Source organism: Otolemur garnettii, unplaced genomic scaffold (genome assembly GCF_000181295.1).
Source record: "Otolemur garnettii isolate 467f Iridium unplaced genomic scaffold, OtoGar3 scaffold00102, whole genome shotgun sequence".
Lineage (NCBI taxonomy): Eukaryota > Metazoa > Chordata > Mammalia > Primates > Galagidae > Otolemur > Otolemur garnettii.
In genome coordinates, this window is record NW_003852497.1 from 5,351,884 (window position 1) to 5,372,263 (window position 20,380).

General features: G+C 44.7%; 1 protein-coding gene, 1 non-coding gene and 1 pseudogene across 2 annotated transcripts; 1 reads left to right on the forward strand and 2 right to left on the reverse strand.

The window, feature by feature from the left end:
* Positions 1–6,534: 6,534 nt before the first annotated feature.
* LOC111727369 lies at positions 6,535–6,638 on the reverse strand. Its single transcript, XR_002774938.1, has one exon. It is a non-coding gene; the product is annotated as a small nucleolar RNA U13 (small nucleolar RNA).
* A 746-nt stretch (positions 6,639–7,384) lies between these two features.
* On the forward strand, positions 7,385–20,300 carry TTI2 (TELO2 interacting protein 2). Its single transcript, XM_003796304.3, has 7 exons — positions 7,385–8,059; positions 9,583–9,769; positions 11,156–11,248; positions 14,460–14,647; positions 14,725–14,868; positions 18,577–18,739; positions 20,126–20,300. Exons 1-7 carry the CDS (start codon positions 7,422–7,424, stop codon positions 20,228–20,230), a joined length of 1,518 nt encoding a protein of 505 aa, XP_003796352.1. The 5' UTR covers positions 7,385–7,421; the 3' UTR covers positions 20,231–20,300.
* Positions 13,307–13,477, reverse strand: LOC111727370 (annotated as a pseudogene).
* Positions 20,301–20,380: the final 80 nt, after the last annotated feature.

Genomic DNA, 20,380 nt, shown 5'->3' on the forward strand with positions numbered 1-20,380 from the left:
CGCCTGTGGTCCCAGCTACTTGGGAGGCGGAGGCAGGAGACTCGCTTGAGCCCAGGAGTTGGAGGTTGCTGTGAGCTGTGATGCCACGACACTCTACCCAGGGGGACAGCTTGAGGCTCTGTCTCAAAAAAAAAAAAGAAATCAATCAATAGCTGTTCAAAGTCCACATTTCCCCAATTGTCTTTTTTTGTAGAGACGGAGTCTCACTCTGTTGCCCTTGGTAGAGTGCCTCATAGCTCACGGCAACCTCCAGCTCTTGGGGTTAGGAGGTTCTCTTGCCTCAGACTCCAGAGTAGCTGGGACTACAGGTCCCGCCACAACACTTGGCTATTTTCTTTTTGTTGCAGTTTGGCCAGGGCCAGGGCCCTACCCACTGAGCCACAGGCACTACGCACAGAAACTTTTTTTCTGGCAGTTTTTGGTCGGGGCTGGGTTTGAACCCACCACCCTGGTATATGGGGCCGGCGCCCTACTCCTTGAGCCACAGGCACTGCCCTCTCCAACTGCCTTAAATGTATCTTTTTACAACTTGTTTACTGAAAATAAGATCCTATGTTGCTGGTTGAGATATCTGAAAGCTTTTAACCTGGCTCAGGGCCCACAGTTCAGTGGTTACGTGCACTGGCCACATACCCTGGGGCTGGCGGGGTCAAACCTGGCAGGGCCTGCTAAACAACAATGACAACTACGACAACAACAACAATAGCCAAGCATTGCGGTGGGCGCCTGTAGTCCCAGCTACTTGGGAGGCTGAGGCAAGAGATTCTCTTAAGCCCAATAGTTTGAAGTTGCTGTGAGCTGTGTCGCCATGGATAGTGAAACTCTGTCTCAAAAAAACAAAAAACAAAAAACTTTTAACCTATATCACTTCTCCATTCATTCTATTTCTCCTGGTTATTGATTGAGGAAAGTGAGTAATTTGTAGAAATTTCCCACATTGACTCGGCGCTGTGGCTCAAGCAGCTAAGGCGCCAGCCACATACACCTAAGGTGGCAGGTTCGAATCCAGCCTGGACCCGCCAAACAACAATGACGGCTGCAACCAAAAAATAGCCGGGCGTTGTGGCGGGCGCCTGTGGTCCCAGCTACTTGGGGGGCGGAGGCAGGAGACTCGCTTGAGCCCAGGAGTTGGAGGTTGCTGTGAGCAGTGAAGCCATAGCACTCTACCAGTAAAGTAAGAGTCTGTCTCTTAAAAAAAAAAGAAATTTCCCACATCCTTTGCTTGACTGATTATCCTGTCTTAGTGGCTGTTAATTTGTTTCTTTTTTCTCCACATTTCTGGTCATTTGGTAGTAGACCCTGAGGTTTGAGTAGATGTAGCATCCATTTTTGTGGAAAAGTATTTCATCATTTCATAGGCGGTGTGTGCTTTCCCTTCCATTGCCTCAAGAGGCACGTGGTGTCTGTTCCTCCCGCTTGTAGTGATGTTACATAAATCAGTAGTTCAGTCACAAAGTTTTCCATTAACCTTTCACCTGACAATTATAATTAATTGGCATTGATGACTGTCCTTGTTCCCACACTTTATTAGGAGGTGTGACTAGTGACTTTCTAATTCCACCAGTTCTGGTTCTGCCACTTTTTTTTTTTTCTGACTCTTGCCCAGGCTAGGGTGCCATGGCCTCAGCCTAGCTCTCAGCAACCTGAAACTGCTGGTTTAAGTAGCCTCCCAAGTAGCTGGGGCTATAGGCACTGGTGGGGATATTGTGCCAGCATGCCTGGCTCATTTTTCTATTTTTATTTTTTATTTTAATTTATTTTTGAAACAAAGTCTCAAGCTATCACCCTGGGTAGAGTACTGGTGCATCACAGCTCACAGCAACTTCAAACTCTCGGGCTTAAGCCATTCTCTTGCCAGCCTCCCAAGTAGCTGGGACTATAGGTGCCTGCCACAATGTCCAGGCTATTTTTTGGTTGCGGTTGCATTGTTGTTTTAGCTGGCCTGGACTGGGTTTGAACCCTCCAGCCTCAGTGTATGTGGCTGGTGCTCTACCCATTGAGCTACGGACACCACCTAATTTTTCTATTTTTAGTAGTGATGGGGTCTCAAGCTCATCTCAAACTCCTGTGCTCCAGTGATCTTCCTGCCTCAGCCTCCCAGACTGCTAGGATTACAGGTATATGTCACCATGCTTGGCCAGTTCTGGAGCATTTTTAGCCTTAAAAAACACCCAGCAGAATAAATGCTTGATTCTCCCCTCCCTGCCCCCAATTTTCAAAATAAAAAGTTGGTTCCTTCAGTGATCCAAAAGAGGACAATTAAGGATTTTGTAGTATTGCCATGAGCACAGAACTCAGGGATTCATCTACGTGTGATGTGTTTTGAGTCACTGCAGTCCTTATTCTTCTTCACGTGCAGATTGTTCCATCATCTTTAGCTGCAAGGTATCTCTCATCTCAGCTCATGTGTTCTTTTTATGTAATCTAAGTAACATTTGCTCATTACCTTGCTTTTCTGCATAACAAAATGCTACAGGCTGTGCACTTCCTGCCTCAATTCTGAAATTTATCATTTCCTAAAAGCTGGCTTGGTCCTGTTAGTGGAAAATGGCACTTAGACAATGAAATTGAACAGTAAGGACTCTCAGAGCAATTAAACTGTCATTGTTCCTTGGTCCATTCAGCAGCCACAGCAAAATACATGTATTTTGTAGAATGCAAAAACTTAGTCATGCATGTATACTGACATTGCCATTTTAAATTTCATGTTACAGAGTTTATATCTAAGTTCATTGATTTTTTTTTTTTTTTTTTTTTTGAGACAGAGGCTTACTCTGTTGCTCAGGCTAGGATGTGCCATGGTATCAGCCTAGCTCACAGCAACCTCAAACTCTTGGGCTCAAGTGATTCTCTTGCCTCAGCCTCCCAAGTAGCTGTGACTACAGGCACCCACCACAATGCCCAGCTATTTTTTTCTTTTTAACTATAGTTGTCATTGCTTTGGGAGGCCTGGGCTGAGCTAGAACTTGCCAGCTCTGGGGTATGTGGCTGGCTTTGTAACCGCTGAGCGAGGGTGCCAAGCCAAATTAAAGCCAAATTAAATGAGTTTTAAGGTCAGTTTCTTATTTTTCTATGTGGTTATGCTAGGGACTCAGTATACATTTTATTTCTTTTCTTTTAGGAAATACTTTGTTATTTTCTTATTAAAAATATTATGTAAAACATTTATGTGATTCCAGAGTCACAACTATAAAACACTGTATAAAACAGTATGTACAGAGAAGTCTGGCTTCCACTATTTCCTCACCCTTTTCTTTTTTCTTTTTTTGAGACAGAATCTCAAGCTGTTGCCCTGGGTAGAGTACTGTGGCATCACAGCTCACAGCAACCTCCAACTCTTGGGCTTAAGCGATTCTCTTGTCTCAGCCTCCCAAGTAGATGGCACTACAGGCGCCCGCCACAATGTCCAGCTATTTTTTTGGTTGTAGTTGTCATTGCTGTTTGGCAGGCCCTGGACTGGATTCAAACCAGCCAACTCTGATGTAGCTGCTTGAGCTATAGGTGCCGAGTCCACCCTGTTCTTTTCCTATATGTGACATTTTTTTTGAGACAGAGTCCCGAGCTGTCACCCTGGGTAGAATGCTGTGGCGTCATAGCTCGCAGCAACTTCCAACTCTTGGGCTCAAGCAATATTCTTGCTTCAGTTTTTCTATTTTTTAGTAAAGATGGGGTCTCACTTTTGCTCAGGCTAGTCTTGAACCTGTGAGCTCAAGCTATCCACCCGCCTTGGCTTCCCAGGGTGCTAGGATTACAGGTGTGAGCCACCTTGCCGGGCAAACGTGACCGTTTTTATTAGCTTGCAATTTACTCTCTTGCTCCTTACTTAACATGTAAGCAAATGCACACATTGTTATTTCTCTTTTCCCATCTTTCTTACAAGAAAGGCGACGCATACATGGACTCTGCCCTGCCTTTTTCATTTAACAATATACCCTACAGTTTCATGACAGTTGACAAAGATGGTCCTTTTTCCTCTGTACGGCTGCACAGAACTGTACTGTGTAGATGTACGTGGCTTATTCAGACAGTCCTCTGTGGAGGGACATGTGGGTTCAACAAACATTTATTGCGTGACCAAATTGTGCCAGGCACTGGGGATAAAGACATGGTCTCTGGCTTCAGGAAACTCCAAGTGTGGAGGGGAGATCACTGCAGTACAAGTACTCTGGTCATAAGCAAGTCAGAGCTCGGGTCCTGTTAGCACAAGGGGCACACAGAACAGGGAAGAAATGCTCACACCCAGGAAGGACACAATAGCTGTCTATTGATCAGCATCTTGTTTCCATTAGGGCCTTTGTACAGGAGAGTCCGCTTAGGAGCAAATGGTTGTCAGGGGTTGAAATTACTTAGAAAATCATGAGTGCCACCAATTGGTCAAAGAAGGTAAGCCCCAAGGAAAGAGGCTCTAATGGCAAAATTCCCTTGGAAAGAGGAAATGTCAATAAACCCAGCTGTGGTTTAACAATAAGAGCCAACACCTACATAGAACTTTCCACTGAACCGGGCATTGTTTTAAGCAGTTTACATATATTTCTCATTACAATCCTAAGAGATACTGATTATTACTACCCACATTTTTTTGCAATAAAGAAATAAAGGCTGGGCAGTGCCTGTGGCTCAAAGGAGTAGGGCGCTGGCCTCATATACCAGAGGTGGCGGGTTCAAAACCAGCCCTGGCCAAAAACTGCAAAAAAAAAAAAGAAAAAGAAAAAAAGAAAATTAAAGAAAAGAAAAGAAAGAAAGGCACAGGCTGGGCTGGGCTCAGTAATCACACCTGTAATCCCAGCATTTAGGGAGGTTGAGGCTGTGGCTCAGGGTCGCTTGAGGCCAGGAGTTCAACACCAGCTTGGGTAACATGGTGAGACTCCCAACAACACTTGAGCCCAAGAGTTCCAGACTGCAGTGAGCTATGATCACGCCTGAGTGACAGACTGACACTTGGTCCCTAAGAAAAGAAAGGGGGGGGGGAAGAAAGAGGAAGGAAGGAAAATTAAGGCACCAAGAGGTTACCGAACCTTCTCCAAGGTTATATAACAAAAAAAGAAAAAAGGTGGGCAGGAGGGAGACGTAGGAAATGGGCCAGCTGCAGGTAGTATAACACAGGCGCGTGCCCTCTGCGGGGCGAGGGGGAGGAAAGCATTGTCTGCCAATGTCCTCCTGCACCATAACCACTTTCTATGGAGGACGCAGATTCTCTGCTAGTCACCTCTTCCTAAGTACCTCCTACACACACACACACACACACACACACACACACACACTCCACTAGATGGGAAGACTTCACAGGACTTCCTCTGGACTGTCTGGGGCGCCTGGAGGTAGGAGGAATCCTGAAGCTTGCAGGCGACCTTGCGGGATTCACCGCAAAGATTCAGCCAACGCTAGCAGCAGCTTCCTCCCCACCCCAGGGGTCCCTCTCCAGGCGGTCTCGTTTGACCCAAGTCTCTGGCTGGTGCAGGAAATGACGCTTGTTCTGGTTTTTCTTGTTGTTAACAGTATAAATGCATTTGTTACTCATTCTTCTTTTCTTATCCCGTCTAATTGAAAAAGAAATCATTATAAAGCTGTGCTGATGGTTTCATATTAAGATGTGATTTGCAGGCGCGCGGTGCCCGTAGCACAGTGGTTACCGCGCCAGCCACATACGCTTAGAGTGGCGGGTTCGAATCCAGCCCCGGTGGCCAAACAACAACGGCAACAACAACAAAATAGCCGGGCATTGTGATGGGCACCTGTAGTCCCAGCTACTTGGGAGGCTGAGGCAAGAGAATCGCCCAAGAGTTTGAGGTTGCTGTTTGCTGTGAACTGTGATGCCACATCACTCTACCGACGGCGACATAAGGGGACTTTCTAAAAAAAAAAAAAGATGTGATTTTTATCAATGATAGCACGAAGTTTTTGTGTTTATTATTATTGTTATTCTTTATATTTAGAAAGTTATGGGGATACGAACTTTTTTGTCTGTTTTGCATTTGGCCAGGGCTCGGTTTGAACCCACCGCCTCCAGTATATGGAGCCGGGGACCTACTCCTTTGAGCCACAGGCGCCGCCCGATACGAACGTCTGGTTTACCAAATCCTCGACTCCCATGTCACTTGTGACAGTCCCAAGTTTCCAAGCGTGGCCTGGCACCGATACCAGCCCGTAGGGAACCGAGGGCCCCTCCGATGCAGTGCCTTTTTCAGAGGGTTAACAAGAGACGCCAATGCACCTTGCGACTAACACACACACAGACCCCAGAGTTTGTCCCAAGTACTGCCCGCGGCCGTCCCGAGGAAGTGGCACTCACCCCATGGGAGAACAACCTGTGCAGAACACCACCTTTTAATTTTTTCTCTAATCGCGAGTAAACCCTTAGTTACAAGATAAGAAGCCAGCGCTCACATTGCGCCAAACCCAACACAAAGCCGAACCAACTCTCCTGCACAGTAAACATCCCATTCCGCAAAAGTACTGACCTAGAAACCCACATATCCCTAAACTAACCCTATCCGGTGGCAAACGTCCAGGGTTAAAAAAGATCCTCCAAGTTCATGTCAGACGGGTAATGTACCAAAAGCGTAACAAGATTTGTGGGAGGCACATCTCACGCATCCGCGTGAAAACCCAATCATCACGCTTATGAACTACAAAAGGATCGACAAGCTAACTTTGTCAAGGAGCCTCCAGTGTGTGCCACTAATTTTGCAGAAAGGGTGACTATCATCGTCCATATAGCTTCAGGTTTAACGTATAAAATCCTGTGCACTCAAGAACTTACAATGCTATTCTGTGGTTACTCGTTTGTTCGTGTCTTAGCCAACGAAAACAGAAACAAAATTAGAAATCGGATTGGTTTATATGCAAATATATTCTCCCTGGCTCCACCTCTCCGCCTTTTTTAAGAACCTGGATCTTTATTAGCTTTACGACTATAAGTCGTGAAATGACGGGGCGTTGCGGCGGTATTGGCGGAAGCTGACATTGTGCTTTGCGGCAACAATTTCGCGGGATCCTGATCCTACTCGATGCCGGCGTTTTGTGCAATGGGCTGCCGGTACCCGTCAATTGTCGCGTTCGCGTTATGGCTCAGGGGTGTATTTCTTGAATTTTAAATTTTTTTCTTTTAAGTTTTCAAAAAGGCATTAGTAGTCTCTCCACTTCCCTGTTGCAAGTCTGAGACTTTTGTAAGAAGAGAATCCCTTTTCTCTTTCCCAGATCCCTTCCCTTTCACTCATTTTATTCTTATCCCGATGAAACTCGCCCCATTCTCCAAGACGTCTCTCCGTTGATTTGATTTGATTTGATTTGTTTTTACTTGTGTATGTTCTTTGGGAGAAGTCCGGCCTCTGGTGACTCTTTTTCCCTCTTTGCCGGCTCTGTCCTTGCCTCCTTCCCTGTCCTCTGAGAAAGACCAGCCCTTCGGTGCTGCGATCTGAGGAATGGAACTGGACGGCGCTCGGGAAACCTCAGCGCAGGAAGGCTCTTCCTTGCCTGAAGAGCGATCTCCCTCCGCCCTGGGACAGGCCTTCTCCAAGATTTTGCACCGTCTCACCGGCCGGGATGCACGAGGGGTCAAAGGAAGAGCTGCAGCTCTCCAAGATCTCGGTGCTCTAATAGAACACACGGAATGTGATAGATTATTTGAGGGTGAGCTCCGCGGAATGCCGCAGGTACTGGAGCAGGTGGCGAAAACTCTGGAGACGTACGCAGCCCCACCCAAGGAGGAGGAAGGTAGAGGTGATAGCCACTGTCAAGTGGCTGAGAAAGCAGCAGAAGTTGGGTTACTGTTCCTTAAGCTCTTGGGAAAAATCGAGACTTCCAAGAATTCTCTGGTCTGCCCTGCGCGGAAGACAGGCCTACGTCACTTGGCGGGACCCATCTATATTTTTGCCATCACACACAGCTTGGAGCAACCATGGACCAGCCTAAGATCTCGGGAAGTTGCTAGAGAGGTTCTCACGTTACTGCTTCAAGTTACTGAATGCGGTTCTGTGGCAGAATTCCTACACGGAAAAAATGAAGATGAGAAAGGGAGGTTTACTATGATAATGGGACTTCTTAAACCCAGTTTGAATAAGTAAGTACTCCTTACGGTTTACCACCGACCTGAGGCTCAACCTAATCTTTTAGATTTAGAATGGTAGCGCTGGAAACAACTGAGTTTCTTAGTAAGTAAAGTAAGGATGTTGTAATAGCACATCTGTTAAGGTCCAAAAAGGTTTTGCTTTGCTATAAATGTTATAACGGAATAGTAGCAAACTTGAAACCATAATCAAAGTCTTCATGCTGAATTTTTTATTGCTCTTTGTCGTTCTTACAACAGCTGCCTTGGAAAATTAGAAATTCTGTCCCACTTACCTGGAATTAAGTCAGTAATTCCAAACTACTGGAATCCGCATGGGGATTTGGAGTTGACTTAAATTCATGGTTTGAATTTAGACTTAGGGATCTTGAAACTCTTCAGTCATTATTAGATAGGGATGGTTTCAGATAAGGCAGCAATGTTTGGGATGGAAAGATAAAAATTATTATTATTTATTTTTTTACAGTTTTTGGCTGGGGCCGGGTTTGAACCCTCCACCTCCAGTATATGGGGCCGGTGCCCTACTCCTTTGAGCTACAGGTGCCGCCAGATAAAAATTCTTTAGATTGCTGTTAGCTAAAGTACTTTTGGTGAGTTTCCATTTGCTACTTTGTTAGCACTGGAGTGATGTGGAAAATATCCATAGCTGGATAGGAACATGGAGTGAAAACTCTTGGTTTTAAGTCTGGTACTTCTTTTCTGTGCTTCTGTTTCTTCAGACAGACTCTAAATCTCACCTTCATTATTTCAAATATAAAGATAATATACCTCTCCCACTGTTAGCATTTTGTGAATTAGTTGAATCATTTGTAAACTCACTTTCTACACTGGTGTTCAGGTATCTATTGATTTGTTTTCTTAGTGTAATATTAACACATTTCCTTTACTCCTTTCTCCCTTAGCAACACATCTTCCCTATAACCACTGCCATCAGCATAGCTGATGAGAATACATAGCTGTGATAATTGGCTACTTCTCATTGGCCAGGCTTTAGACCAAGAGCCCTGCATGATTACTAAATACATTTAGTGCAACTTATATAAGTCATTCTAATCTAAATCTTAAACATGTATAGAATCAAGAATTATCTTACATGAGATGCAGTTTTTTTTTCAAAGATGGGAAAATGTTTAGCTTGAACTGGTTAATTTTTTTTGTTGATTAAAAACATGTCACCTGGGTGGCTCCTGTGGCTCAGTGGATGGGGTGCCGGTCTCATATACCAAGGGTGGTGGGTTCAAACCTGGCCCTGGCTGAACTGCAACAAAAGAATAGCCGTGCGTTGTGGTGGGCACCTGTGGTCCCAGCTACTCTGGAGGCTGAGGCAAGAGAATCACCTAAGCCCAGGAGTTGGAGGTTGCTGTGAGCAGTGTGACGCCACGGCACTCTACCGAGGGCAATAAAGTGAGACTCTGTCTCTACAAAACAAAAAAATCAACCCTCAACATTAACCTGAAATTTAAAAAAAAAGTTACAAATATAAAAAATATGTCACTTTACTTGATGTGTCCATTTAGGGAATCCTGGAAGAGCAATCCTGCCATCAAACTTGTTTTCTCATGGACTTTGCAACAAGTTACTCGACCCTGGCTGACCCATCATCTGGAAAGGATACTTCCCCCTTCATTGCTTATCTCAGATGATTATCAGACTGAGAACAAAATCCTGGGTGTGCACTGCCTCCATCACATTGTCCTCAATGTAGTAAGTAGCCTCTGCTGTCATCTGCACTGCTAGGACAGACTGAGTCATTCATAGCTGTTCGTCATGCATGATATCACTGTTTCTTTCTTTTTTTTTAGAGACAGAGTCTTACTTTATCACCCTTGGTAGAGTGCTGTGGCGTCATAGATGTTCGTCATGCATGATATCACTGTTTCTTTCTTTTTTTTTAGAGACAGAGTCTCACTTTATCACCCTTGGTAGAGTGCTGTGGCGTCACAGCTCACAGCAACCTCTAGCTTTTGAGCTTAGGCGATTCTCTTGCCTCAGCCTCCCAAGTAGCTGGGACTACAGGTGCCAGCCACAATGCCCGGCTATTTTTTTGTTACCGTTTGGCCAGGGCGGGGTTCAAACCCGCCACCCGTCGTATATGAGGCTGGCGCCCTACTCACTGAGCCGCAGGCGGTGCCCCACTGTTTCATTTTTGCTTACATATTTTAACTGCTTTCTATTAATGGTGTCATTAAGTTTACTTATCTCTAATTTTTCTTCTTATATATATTTTTTTTCTTCAACCTGGTATTGTATCTCATAGATAATATAATAACTGGAAGGACAATTATAGAAGAAATTATCAAACTAAATAACTAGACTTTGAGTGATTAAGGGTTGTCTTTAAAGAACAATAACAGATACAAGAACAACAACAAAAACACTGAAGAAAATCAGAACCTAAAATGGATTATATCCAAATATGCAAACTATTAGTAAAGGAAACTTTAAGGCTTATGTCTATAATCAGGCGTCCTCAAACTATGGCCTGCAGGCCACATGTGGCCCGCCTAGGACATTTATCCAGGCTGCCGAGTGTTTTTGCTGCCACTGCCTGTCCTGCTTAGCAGCTGACTTGTCCCAGGGTCCATAGTCTGGCCCTCCAATGGTCTGAGGGACAGTGAACTGGCCCCCTGTTTAAAAAGTTTGAGGACCCTTGCCTATAATCCTAGCATTCTGGGAGGCTAAGTGGGGAGGATCCTTTAAGCTCAGCAGTTCAAGATCAGCTTGAGTAGAGTGAGACCTTATCTCTACTAAACCATCTCTACTAAAAACAGACAATTTAGCTGGGCAGGAGCCTGTGGTCCTGCCTACTGCTTGGAGGCTGAGGTAAGAGAGTCACGTAAACCCAGGAGTTTGCGTTTGTGTGAGCTAGACTCATGCCATCATGGCATTCTAGCCTGGGCAAGAGAGTGAGACTCTGTCTTAAAAAAAAGAAACCTTTGTATTATGGGGCCTTTAAGAAATGTATACACAGAAGTAGAGAGAGTGGCATAACGAACCTTCATGCACCCACAATCCAGTGTCAAAGATAATCAATAATTTTGCCACTCTTGAGAAACTTTTCTTTTAATCAGATCATTTGCCTAATTCCAGCCAGCTGCTGATTTGCTCCAGTATAACAGAGTCCAGGTCCTGTACCATGCCATTTTCAACCACCTCTACACCCCAGAGCACGATCTCATTCAGGTACTTGTATTATGTGATCATAAGTGTCTCTGAGTTCTGTATGATTTGAGTAGAAGATGGCGCTATGTGAGTAGGAATAGCAGAGGGACATTTTCTTCTCTTGGAAAATGAGGATGATAATAAAAAGCCGTTGCCAAATTGAAAGTATCTCAACACCAAGCAGGCGTCTGCACTCCTGAATCTCCACAAATGAGCCTGTGTTCTGTCTTTATCTGGGTCAGCTATGTATCACTTTGGAGGCAGAACGTTGATTTAAATGTTCTCCCATCTGTGCTGCTTTATGTCAACACACACCCTCGAAACTCCGTGTATGTTAGATATTTTAGAGTCATTTATTGTGTGTGCCAGAAACCATTGTAGGTCCCAAGAGTAAATGAATCAGACAGTTTCTGGCTTTAAGATAACCTTTGGAGAGACATTTTCTGTAAATACATGAATACGTATTCACATATCTACATGTAGCTACAGTATAGAGTGACAGCTGTATTAGAAAAGGTTTACATAAAATGCAGTATGCAGGCTCAGTGCCTGTGGCTCAAGCAGCTAAGGCACCAGCAACATACACCTGAGCTGGTGGGTTCGAATCCAGCCCGGGCCCACCAAACAATGATGGCTGCAGCCAAAAACTAGCAGGGCATTGTGGCAGGTGCGTGTAGTCCCAGCTACTTGGGAGGCAGAGGCAAGAGAATCACTTGAGCCCAGAAGTTGGAGGTTGCTGTGAGCTGTGATGCCATGGCACTCTATCCAGGATGACAGCTTGAGGCTCTGTCTCAAAAAAAAAAAAAAATAATAATAATAAAATGCAGTATGCAGCAATAGGCAACAAACCAGGTATGGGGTGGCTTTACGAGGCTTTGGGAAGGTGATGATAATTGCTTTTAAGAAGGATGAAACAATTTCTTAGGGGTCAGTACATTAGAAGAGGTAAGAAAGAAGTTAATGGCTCCATGCCTGTAGCTCAGCGGCCAGGGTGCCAGCCATCCACACAGGGCTGGTGGGTTTGAACCTGGCCCAGGCCTGCCAAACAACAATGACAACTACAACAAAAAAATACCCAGGTGTTGTGGCGGACACCTGTAGTCCCAGCTACTTGGGAAGCTGAGGCAAGAGAATCGCTTAAGGCTCGGCGCCTATAGCTCAACCGGCTAAGGCACCAGCCACGTACACCTAAGGTGGCGGGTTCAAATCTTCAGCCCAGACCCACCAAACAACAATGATGGCTGCAACCAAAAAAAAAAAACAGCCAGGCGTTGTGGCAGGCGCCTGTGGTCCCAGCTACTTGGGAGGCAGAGGCAGGAGACTCGCTTGAGCCCAGGAGTTGGAGGTTGCTGTGAGCTGTAATGCCACGGCACTCTGCCCAGGGGGACAGCTTGAGGCTCTGTCTAAAAAAAAAAAAAAAAGAGAGAGAATGGCTTAAGACCAACAGTTTGAGGTTGCTGTGAGCTGTGACGCCACAGCACTCTACCAAAGGCGACATAGTGAGACTCTGTCTAAAAAAAAGAGAGAGAAAGAAGTTAATTATATAAAGTCAGAGGTAGAAGCAACCGTTGTTTCTTTTTTATGCCTTTTCTTCTTCCTCCCCTGCCACTCTGCCACTCTGCTGCCTTTTTCTTTTCTCTCTTTTTCTTTTTCTTGATAGGCTCTTACTGTGTTGTTGCTCAGCCTGGTCAGTCTCAACCTCTGTTTTTTAAATCACAGAAACTTTTATTGGAAACAAATGAGCTGCAGCAAAGTGACACTCAGTGCACGCAGTCAACAGGCAAGGGGGAGGTTACAGGTGGGCGCCAGGGGCTGGCCTTAGATCAGAGGGAGTGACCACTGGGGCCTGCTTTTGGGGCCTCAGGCTACAGACCCTTTGGGGTGGAGTGTGCATACCCAGTACAAAATATAAAAATAAACTCTGTGTCCAGCTGTCCCTGCCTGTGGCAGTTCATTTGGGCAGGCAGTTGCTCTTCCCACCAGGCCCCATGCTGTCCATCTAGTCCAGCCACAGCAGTGGTAACCTGTGGGGGTCAGTCTCAATCTCTTGGTCTCCAGCAATCCTCCTACCTTGGCCTCTCAAAGTGCTGGGATTATAGGCATGAGATACCTATATCCTGGCCTCTTTTTCTTTGTAAATAGAATTTTGGTTATTGACAATCAGGGTACCAACAGCCAAAAATGTTAAGGCTTTTAAACTGATAAGAACAGATAATATACTCGATCTTAGCCAAAAGGCCGAGAAGTGACGTTAAGGCTCTTAAGATGATCGACAAGACATTTTAAACAACACAAAATACCAAGAGAAAAACTAGAGATTAGGGGTTGAGCATGGTGGCTCACACCTATAATCCTAGGACACTGAACGGCCAAGGTGGGTGGATTTCCTGAGCTCAGGAGTTCAAGACCAGCCTGAGTTAGAGTGAGACCCTGCCTCCAAAAATAGCTGGGCATTGTGGCAGGAACCTGCAGTCCCAGCTACTTAGGATGCTGAGGCAAGAGAATCACTTGGGTCCAAGAGTTGGAGGTTGCTGTGAGTTATGAGGTCACCATACTCTATTGAGGGCAACAAAGTATAAGACTCTCAAAAAAATCAAAAAACAAAAACAAACAGACCAAAAAAAAACCATGGGTGGTGCTGTGGCTCAAGGAGTAGGACCCTGGCCCCATATGCCAGAGGTGGAGGGTTCAGACCTGGCCCTGGCCAAAAACTGCAAAAAGAACCCCCAAAAAACCCAGAGATCCCAAAGAGCTTAAAAAGGAGCCTAGACCCTGAAACTTCAGACACGGTGATCAAATTTAAGACAAATATGAACAATCTGAGACTCTTATTAGGATCAAATTTATTGATAGTACATGCAAATATCATGTATCAGTAAGTCAGACTTAGTGACAGTAGACTTAGATTCCTAAAATCTGGGTTAAAGTCCCACCCAGTCCTGCCATTCTTCCCATTTTTCCAATTAACAAAGAACAGTTCTGAGGAGCAAGTATGTGTATTAACATGAGACTGTCAGATGGAAAGAATGTAAAGAGTTTGAAAAAATAAAAGCACTTAATATATTATTACTAGTGAATTACTACTTGATAAAAGCACTTAATATATTATTACTAGTGAATTACTACTTATCTGTGACATGGACCCTAACAACAGTAGATTAAGTTTCTAGAAAAATCGGCAAGTGCTGTGGTGAAAATTATGAGCTAGTTTTCTTCCATTCCTTCCTCTGAGGTTGTGCTCCTGTGTCTGCTGGATTTATTCCCCATCCTGGAGAAGGCCCAGCAGTGGAAGGGAGATGGAGCTCGGCCCACCACACACTGTGACGAGGTGCTGCAGCTGATCCTGACCCACATGGAGCCTGAGCACCGCCTTCTCTTACGCAGGACCTATGCGAGACACCTACCAGCTTTCGTGAAGCGGTGAGTCCCTGGGCTGCTGGTCCGGCCGTCCTCCCAGCTTCAGCTCTTTGGCGTCACATTTTCTCTTTTGTCTTTAGGTTGGGGATCCTAACTGTCCGGCACTTGAGGAGGCTAGAGCGAGTCATCATTGGTTATCTGGAGGTTTATGATGGACCAGAAGAGGAGGCTAGATTGAAGATATTGGAAACCCTAAAACTTGTTATGCAACATACCTGGCCAAGGTATAGCAGCCAAACTGACAGGTCTGATAAAAGGAGTAAAACTTAGCCAGTTTTTCTGTTCAGAACTTGCCCAGATGCACATTTAGTACAAAATATTATATTTGTTTTTTTTTTCTTTTTGAGACATAGTTTCACTTTGTCACCCCTGGTAGAGTACTGTGGAGTCAGCTCACAGCAACCTAAACTTCTGGGCTCAATTGATTATCTTACCTCAGCCTCCCAAGTAGCTGGGACTATAGGCACCTGCCACAATACCCAGCTATTTTTTTTTTTTTTTTGAGACAGAGCCTCAAGCTGTTGCCCTGGGTAGAGTGCTGTGGCATCACAGCTCACAGCAACCTGGGCTCAAGTGATTCTCCTGCCTCCACCTCCCAAGTAGCTGGGACTACAGGTGCCTGCCACAATGCCTGGCTATTTTTTGGTTGCAGCCATCATTGTTGTTTGGTGGGCCCAGGCTGGATTTGAACCCGCCAGCTCAGGTGTATGTGGCTGGCACCTTAGCTGCTTGAGCCACAGGCGCCAAGCCAACGCCCAGCTATTTTTAGAGATGGGATCTCACTTTGGCTCAGGCTGGTCTTGAACATGTGAGCTCAGGCAATTCACCCACCTCGGCCTCCCAAGTGCTAGGATTACAGGTGTGAGCCACCATGTCTGGCCCCTCAAAGTATTATTATTTTTTTTTTTAGAGACAGAGTCTCACTTTGTTGCCCTCGGTAGAGTACCCTGGCATCACAGCTCACAGCAACCTCCAGCTCTTGGGCTTTAGGCGATTCTCTTTCCTCAGCTTCCCAAGTAGCTGGGACTACAGGCACCCGCCATAACACCCGGCTATTTTTTTGTTGTGGTTCGGCCGGGGCCGGGTTTGAACCTGCCACCCTCTGTATATGGGGCCAGTGCCTTACTCACTGAGCCACAGGCACCACCCAAAGTATTATTTTGAATACCTCCCATTTTCACACACTTATAGGAGTTTGAACTGAGAACGTGACATTAGAAAGATAAAGTAGATCTCCAGTAACTTCAGGTACATATTTGACCCTTTCACCAGACATCAGTTCCAGATTCTACCACTATTAAATAACTTCTTTTAAACTCAACTATATTGGGCCAGGTGTGGTGGCTCACGTCTGTAATCCTAGCACTCTGGGTGGCCGAGGTGGGTGGATTGCTTCAGCTCACAGGCTAGAGACCAGCCTGAGCAAGAATGAGACCCCAGGCATTGTGGTGGATGCCTGTTGTTCCAGCTACTTGGGAGGCTGAGACAAGAGAATCACTTGGGCCCAAGAGTTTGAGGTTGCTGTGAGCTGTGATGCCCGCACTTGACCCAGGGCAACAAAGTGAGACTCTGTCTCAAAAATAAATAAATAAATAAATAAATACTCAATTATATCTTCAGAATGGCTTAGATTGGTATTCTGAAGAATACCCACCCAGGGGCTCTTTGTACATCTCTCCAGATTTATAATGCATACAAGAATGTTAAGGGCATTTAGAAGTGCTACAGTCAAAGCACACTTTGTTCATCGTAATATTCGTTAAATGTAGTTGAGAGTAGACTACTTCCTAGCACATCATTTGCCATCTCCAGGGCAGTGATTAGAATGTTAAGTTAGGATTTGCTTGCTTTGAAAGCATTCCAACTGTGGCTTGAGGGTAGGTGTCAGGAATAAATTGGAACCCAAGCTGATGAGTCAGCAAAAGGCTTTCTTGCATAACTGAAAATTTAATTCAGCCAGAGAATCCAGTGGCCCAACAACATATTTATTCTGGACCATGTTCTCTCACTTCCTTGTAAATGTACAAGGAATCCAGACTAACTTTCCCCCATGACAGTCTTTCTGGCAGTCACATTTGTAACTAGATTGCATTTGAATACTTCACTACCTTCTCCCCTGCTGAACTATAAACTCGAGGAGAATGGAAGTCCACATCTGTGACATTCTCCTAATGTATACTCAGTATCTGTGATTAGGTGCACAAGTATTTGAAGAATGAATGAACGTGAACAGATGAATGAAAAGATCAATCAGATGAATTGTGTCAGATCTTTCAAGATTCCAAGAAGAGAATGGTAAACAAATATAAGGAGATTTAAAAAAGAAATGTGTTGTCTATGGTTGAGGGAAGAATGCAGGGAAAGGCTGAATATTTTTATTTTTTCTGAGACCTAGTCTCACTCTGTTGCTCTGGGTAGAGTGCCATGGCATCAGAGCTCACAGCGTCCTCAAAGTCTTGGGCTTAAGTGAACTTCTTGCCTCAGGCTCCCTAGTAGCTGGGACTATACAACACCCAGCTAGTTTTTCTATTTTTAGTAGAAATGGGGTCTCACTCTTACCTAGACTGGTCTCAAACTCCTGATCCATCTACCTTGGCCTCCCAGAGTGCCAGGAGTATAGGCATAAACCACCTTGCTTGGCAAGGTTGAATTTTTTTTTTTTTTTTGAGATAAGAGTTTCACTGTGTCACCCTCAGTAGAGAGCTGTGGCATCACAGCTCACAGCAATCTCAAACTCCTGAGCTTAAGTGATTCTCTTGCCTCAGCCCAGTCTCCCCAGTACCTGGGACTATAGGCACCCACCACAATGCCCGGCTATTTTTTGGTTGAAGTTGTCATTGTTGTTTAACAGGCCCAGACCGAACTCAAACCCACCAGCTTTGGTGTATGTGGCTGGCACCTTACTCACTGAGCTACAGGTGCCGACCCAGGTTGAATATTTTTTAGATGAAGGGATAAAAACATTTTTCTCTCAATCACATGTCTGTTAATAACTATTATTTATTGTGTATGTTTTCATGTTACAAGTTTATTTTTCAGCTTTTATTATACGTAAAATTTAAATTTTACCATTTTCATATAAAAAGGTAAACTTTATAAAATACATAAAATTTACCACTTTTAAGTGTACAGTTTATTTATTTTGAGACAGAGTTTCACTTTCTCAGCCTCAGACTGCTGTGGTGTCACAGCTCACAGCAACCTCCAACTCCTGGGCTAGGGCAATTCTCTTGTCTCAGCCTCCCAAGCTTCTGGACTACAGGTGCCTGCCACAATGTCTGGCTACTTTTTTGTTGTAGTTTGGCCAGGGCTGGGTTTGAACCCACCACCCTCAGTATATAGGGCCGGCACCCTACTCACTGAGCCACAGGCGCCGCCCTAAGTATACAGTTTAGTGGCATGAAATACAATCACAATATTGTGCAATCATCACCACTATTTATTTTCAGAACTTCCTCAAAGGGCTAAAAACTTTTAGAAAGGTTAATAATTGGAAGTAAATAAGTTGGACTTAACTGATGGTAAGCTAGGATCTGAAACAGAAGCCTCCCTTATTTTTAACTTCTAGGCCTAAGACAGCATAAAAGTTGAAAGTTTGTGGACTCTCTCTCCTCTGGCCAAAAGTACAGGTCTTTGGTAAGGGAAGATCCTGGTTTCCCCTTCTCTGCCCATGAGTGGACCGTTTCCTTATAGTAGAATGGCACTTCTGGGAGGAAGGAAGTTATTCTCAGGCTAGAGTACGGGTGTGTACACAGAAGTACGCTAACGGGCGTGTAGAGGTGGAGCCTCTTGTTTCCAGCTCTGCAGTCTTTACATCATTTAACTTTGGTTTTAGCTCCTTCCTCTGTGAGATGAGGGCTTTTCACTAGCCAGCCTTTTAAAGTCTCTTGCAAATTTAATATCCTGACTTTAGTTTTTCTTCTTGATTCCAGAGTTTCCTGCAGACTTGTGGTCCTACTGAAAGCTCTCTTGAAACTGCTATGTGATGTAGCGAGGGATCCAAACCTGACACCTGAGCCTGTTAAGAGCGCCCTGCTGCAGGAGGCCACAGACTGCCTGATTGTCCTGGACCACTGCTCTCAAGGACAGGTGAAGGTAAGGCACAGCCTGCAACTCAGGCTGCGTTTGGCCCTCTTTATCCTTAGGCAATTCCTATAATTTATTATTAATGTGGCTGACCAAGTCTGGAAATGAACATGCAGAGTTTTAGGTTTCCATCTGAGACTTTACCCTTCAGTAGAGTTTGAGCAATACATTATTTATCTTTTAAAGTTATTCAGCATTGTTTAAACCAAAAGGCAAGAGGATCAGCAGACATCACTGGGGTGAAGGATGAAAGAGAGAGGGCAAAAGCCTCATGATCAAGAATGTGGGCTGGGCATGACGGCATGTGCCTGTAGTCCCAGCTACTTAGGAGACTGAGGTGGGAGGATCACTTGAGCCCAAGGAGCTTGAGGATATAGGGACTTACGATGACATTACTGTGCTCTAGCCAGGGAGGTAACTCTCTCAAAAAATAAAACAGTTTGTGAATTTAAGTTCTGTTCTAGTCTTCTGAATTTAAAAAAGAAAAAATTTATGAGCCCCAAAGAGTAATAATAGGAACAGTAATTCAGATATCATGTTTCCAATTTTGGCGGTAGAGGCAGCTATCTCTTTGGTACATCTTTTTTTTTTTTTTTAAGAGAGACAGAGTCTCACTTTGTCGCCCTTGGTAGACTGCTGTGGCGTCACAGCTCACAGCAACCTGCAGCTCTTGGGCTCAGATGATCCTCCTGCCTCAGTCTCCCGAGTAGCTGCGACCGCAGGTGCCCGCCACAACGCCCAGCTATTTTTCGCTGCAGTTTGGCCGGGCCGGGTTTGAACAGAGTCCTTGGCCGCAGACTCTGTCTCCTGCTCACACTCTAGCTCTATGTAGGCTCGTTTTCTTCCTAAGGGTCCTTCAAGGGTGTTTCGCCTACTCACTGAGCCACAGGCGCCGCCCTCTTTGGTAGATCTTTTTCAGTATTATTCATGATCCACACAGAAATTCTTCCTTTGGTTTCTCATTCCACAAAAGTTAACTTCTCAAAGCCATAGCATCTGATAGTTGTATGCATATTTATATATGTATTTATAATAAACCATTGCCTCACTTCTTATCCCATTTAGAAATCCTCAATTGAAAGATTTAAGGTAACATGAAAAGAAGTTCATATCCTAAAAATGTTTAAAGATAGTATGGCATTCCAACTATGTTATCTTAGCTCCCTAATCAAACCTGATTTGCCTTGTCTGGAATTAAGGTGTTTCTTCACGAGTCAGCAGAACACATGCAGGCACATTAATACAGTTTTTAAAGTGATAACTAAACTATGTAGTGAACTGCCCCCTGGTGTCATTCACTCTCTCTCTCAGTATTATACCAAGAAAGAAGAATCAAGGCAGCAGGGGAAAAGAATAATTAAAGAAACCGCAAAGCCTATCTGTTTCATGTTTCAGGGTCTCCTGGCCAACGCTGTCCAAAGCTGTGAAGACAGCAAGGTGGTGAAGTGTCTCAGAGAAGTGCAGCAGGCTTCTGAAGGCACTCCCTTCGATGGAACTTAAGATTTGTATTACTTTCCCAATGGGAAAAAGATCCTTCTGAATTATTTAAGGAAAAAAGGTATTTTTACACTAAACATCTTTAAGTTAGAAGTGCTTTTTCCTTCTTTCTCTTTTTACCCCCATAAGAGTAGGGAAAGGTGAACAAGAAAA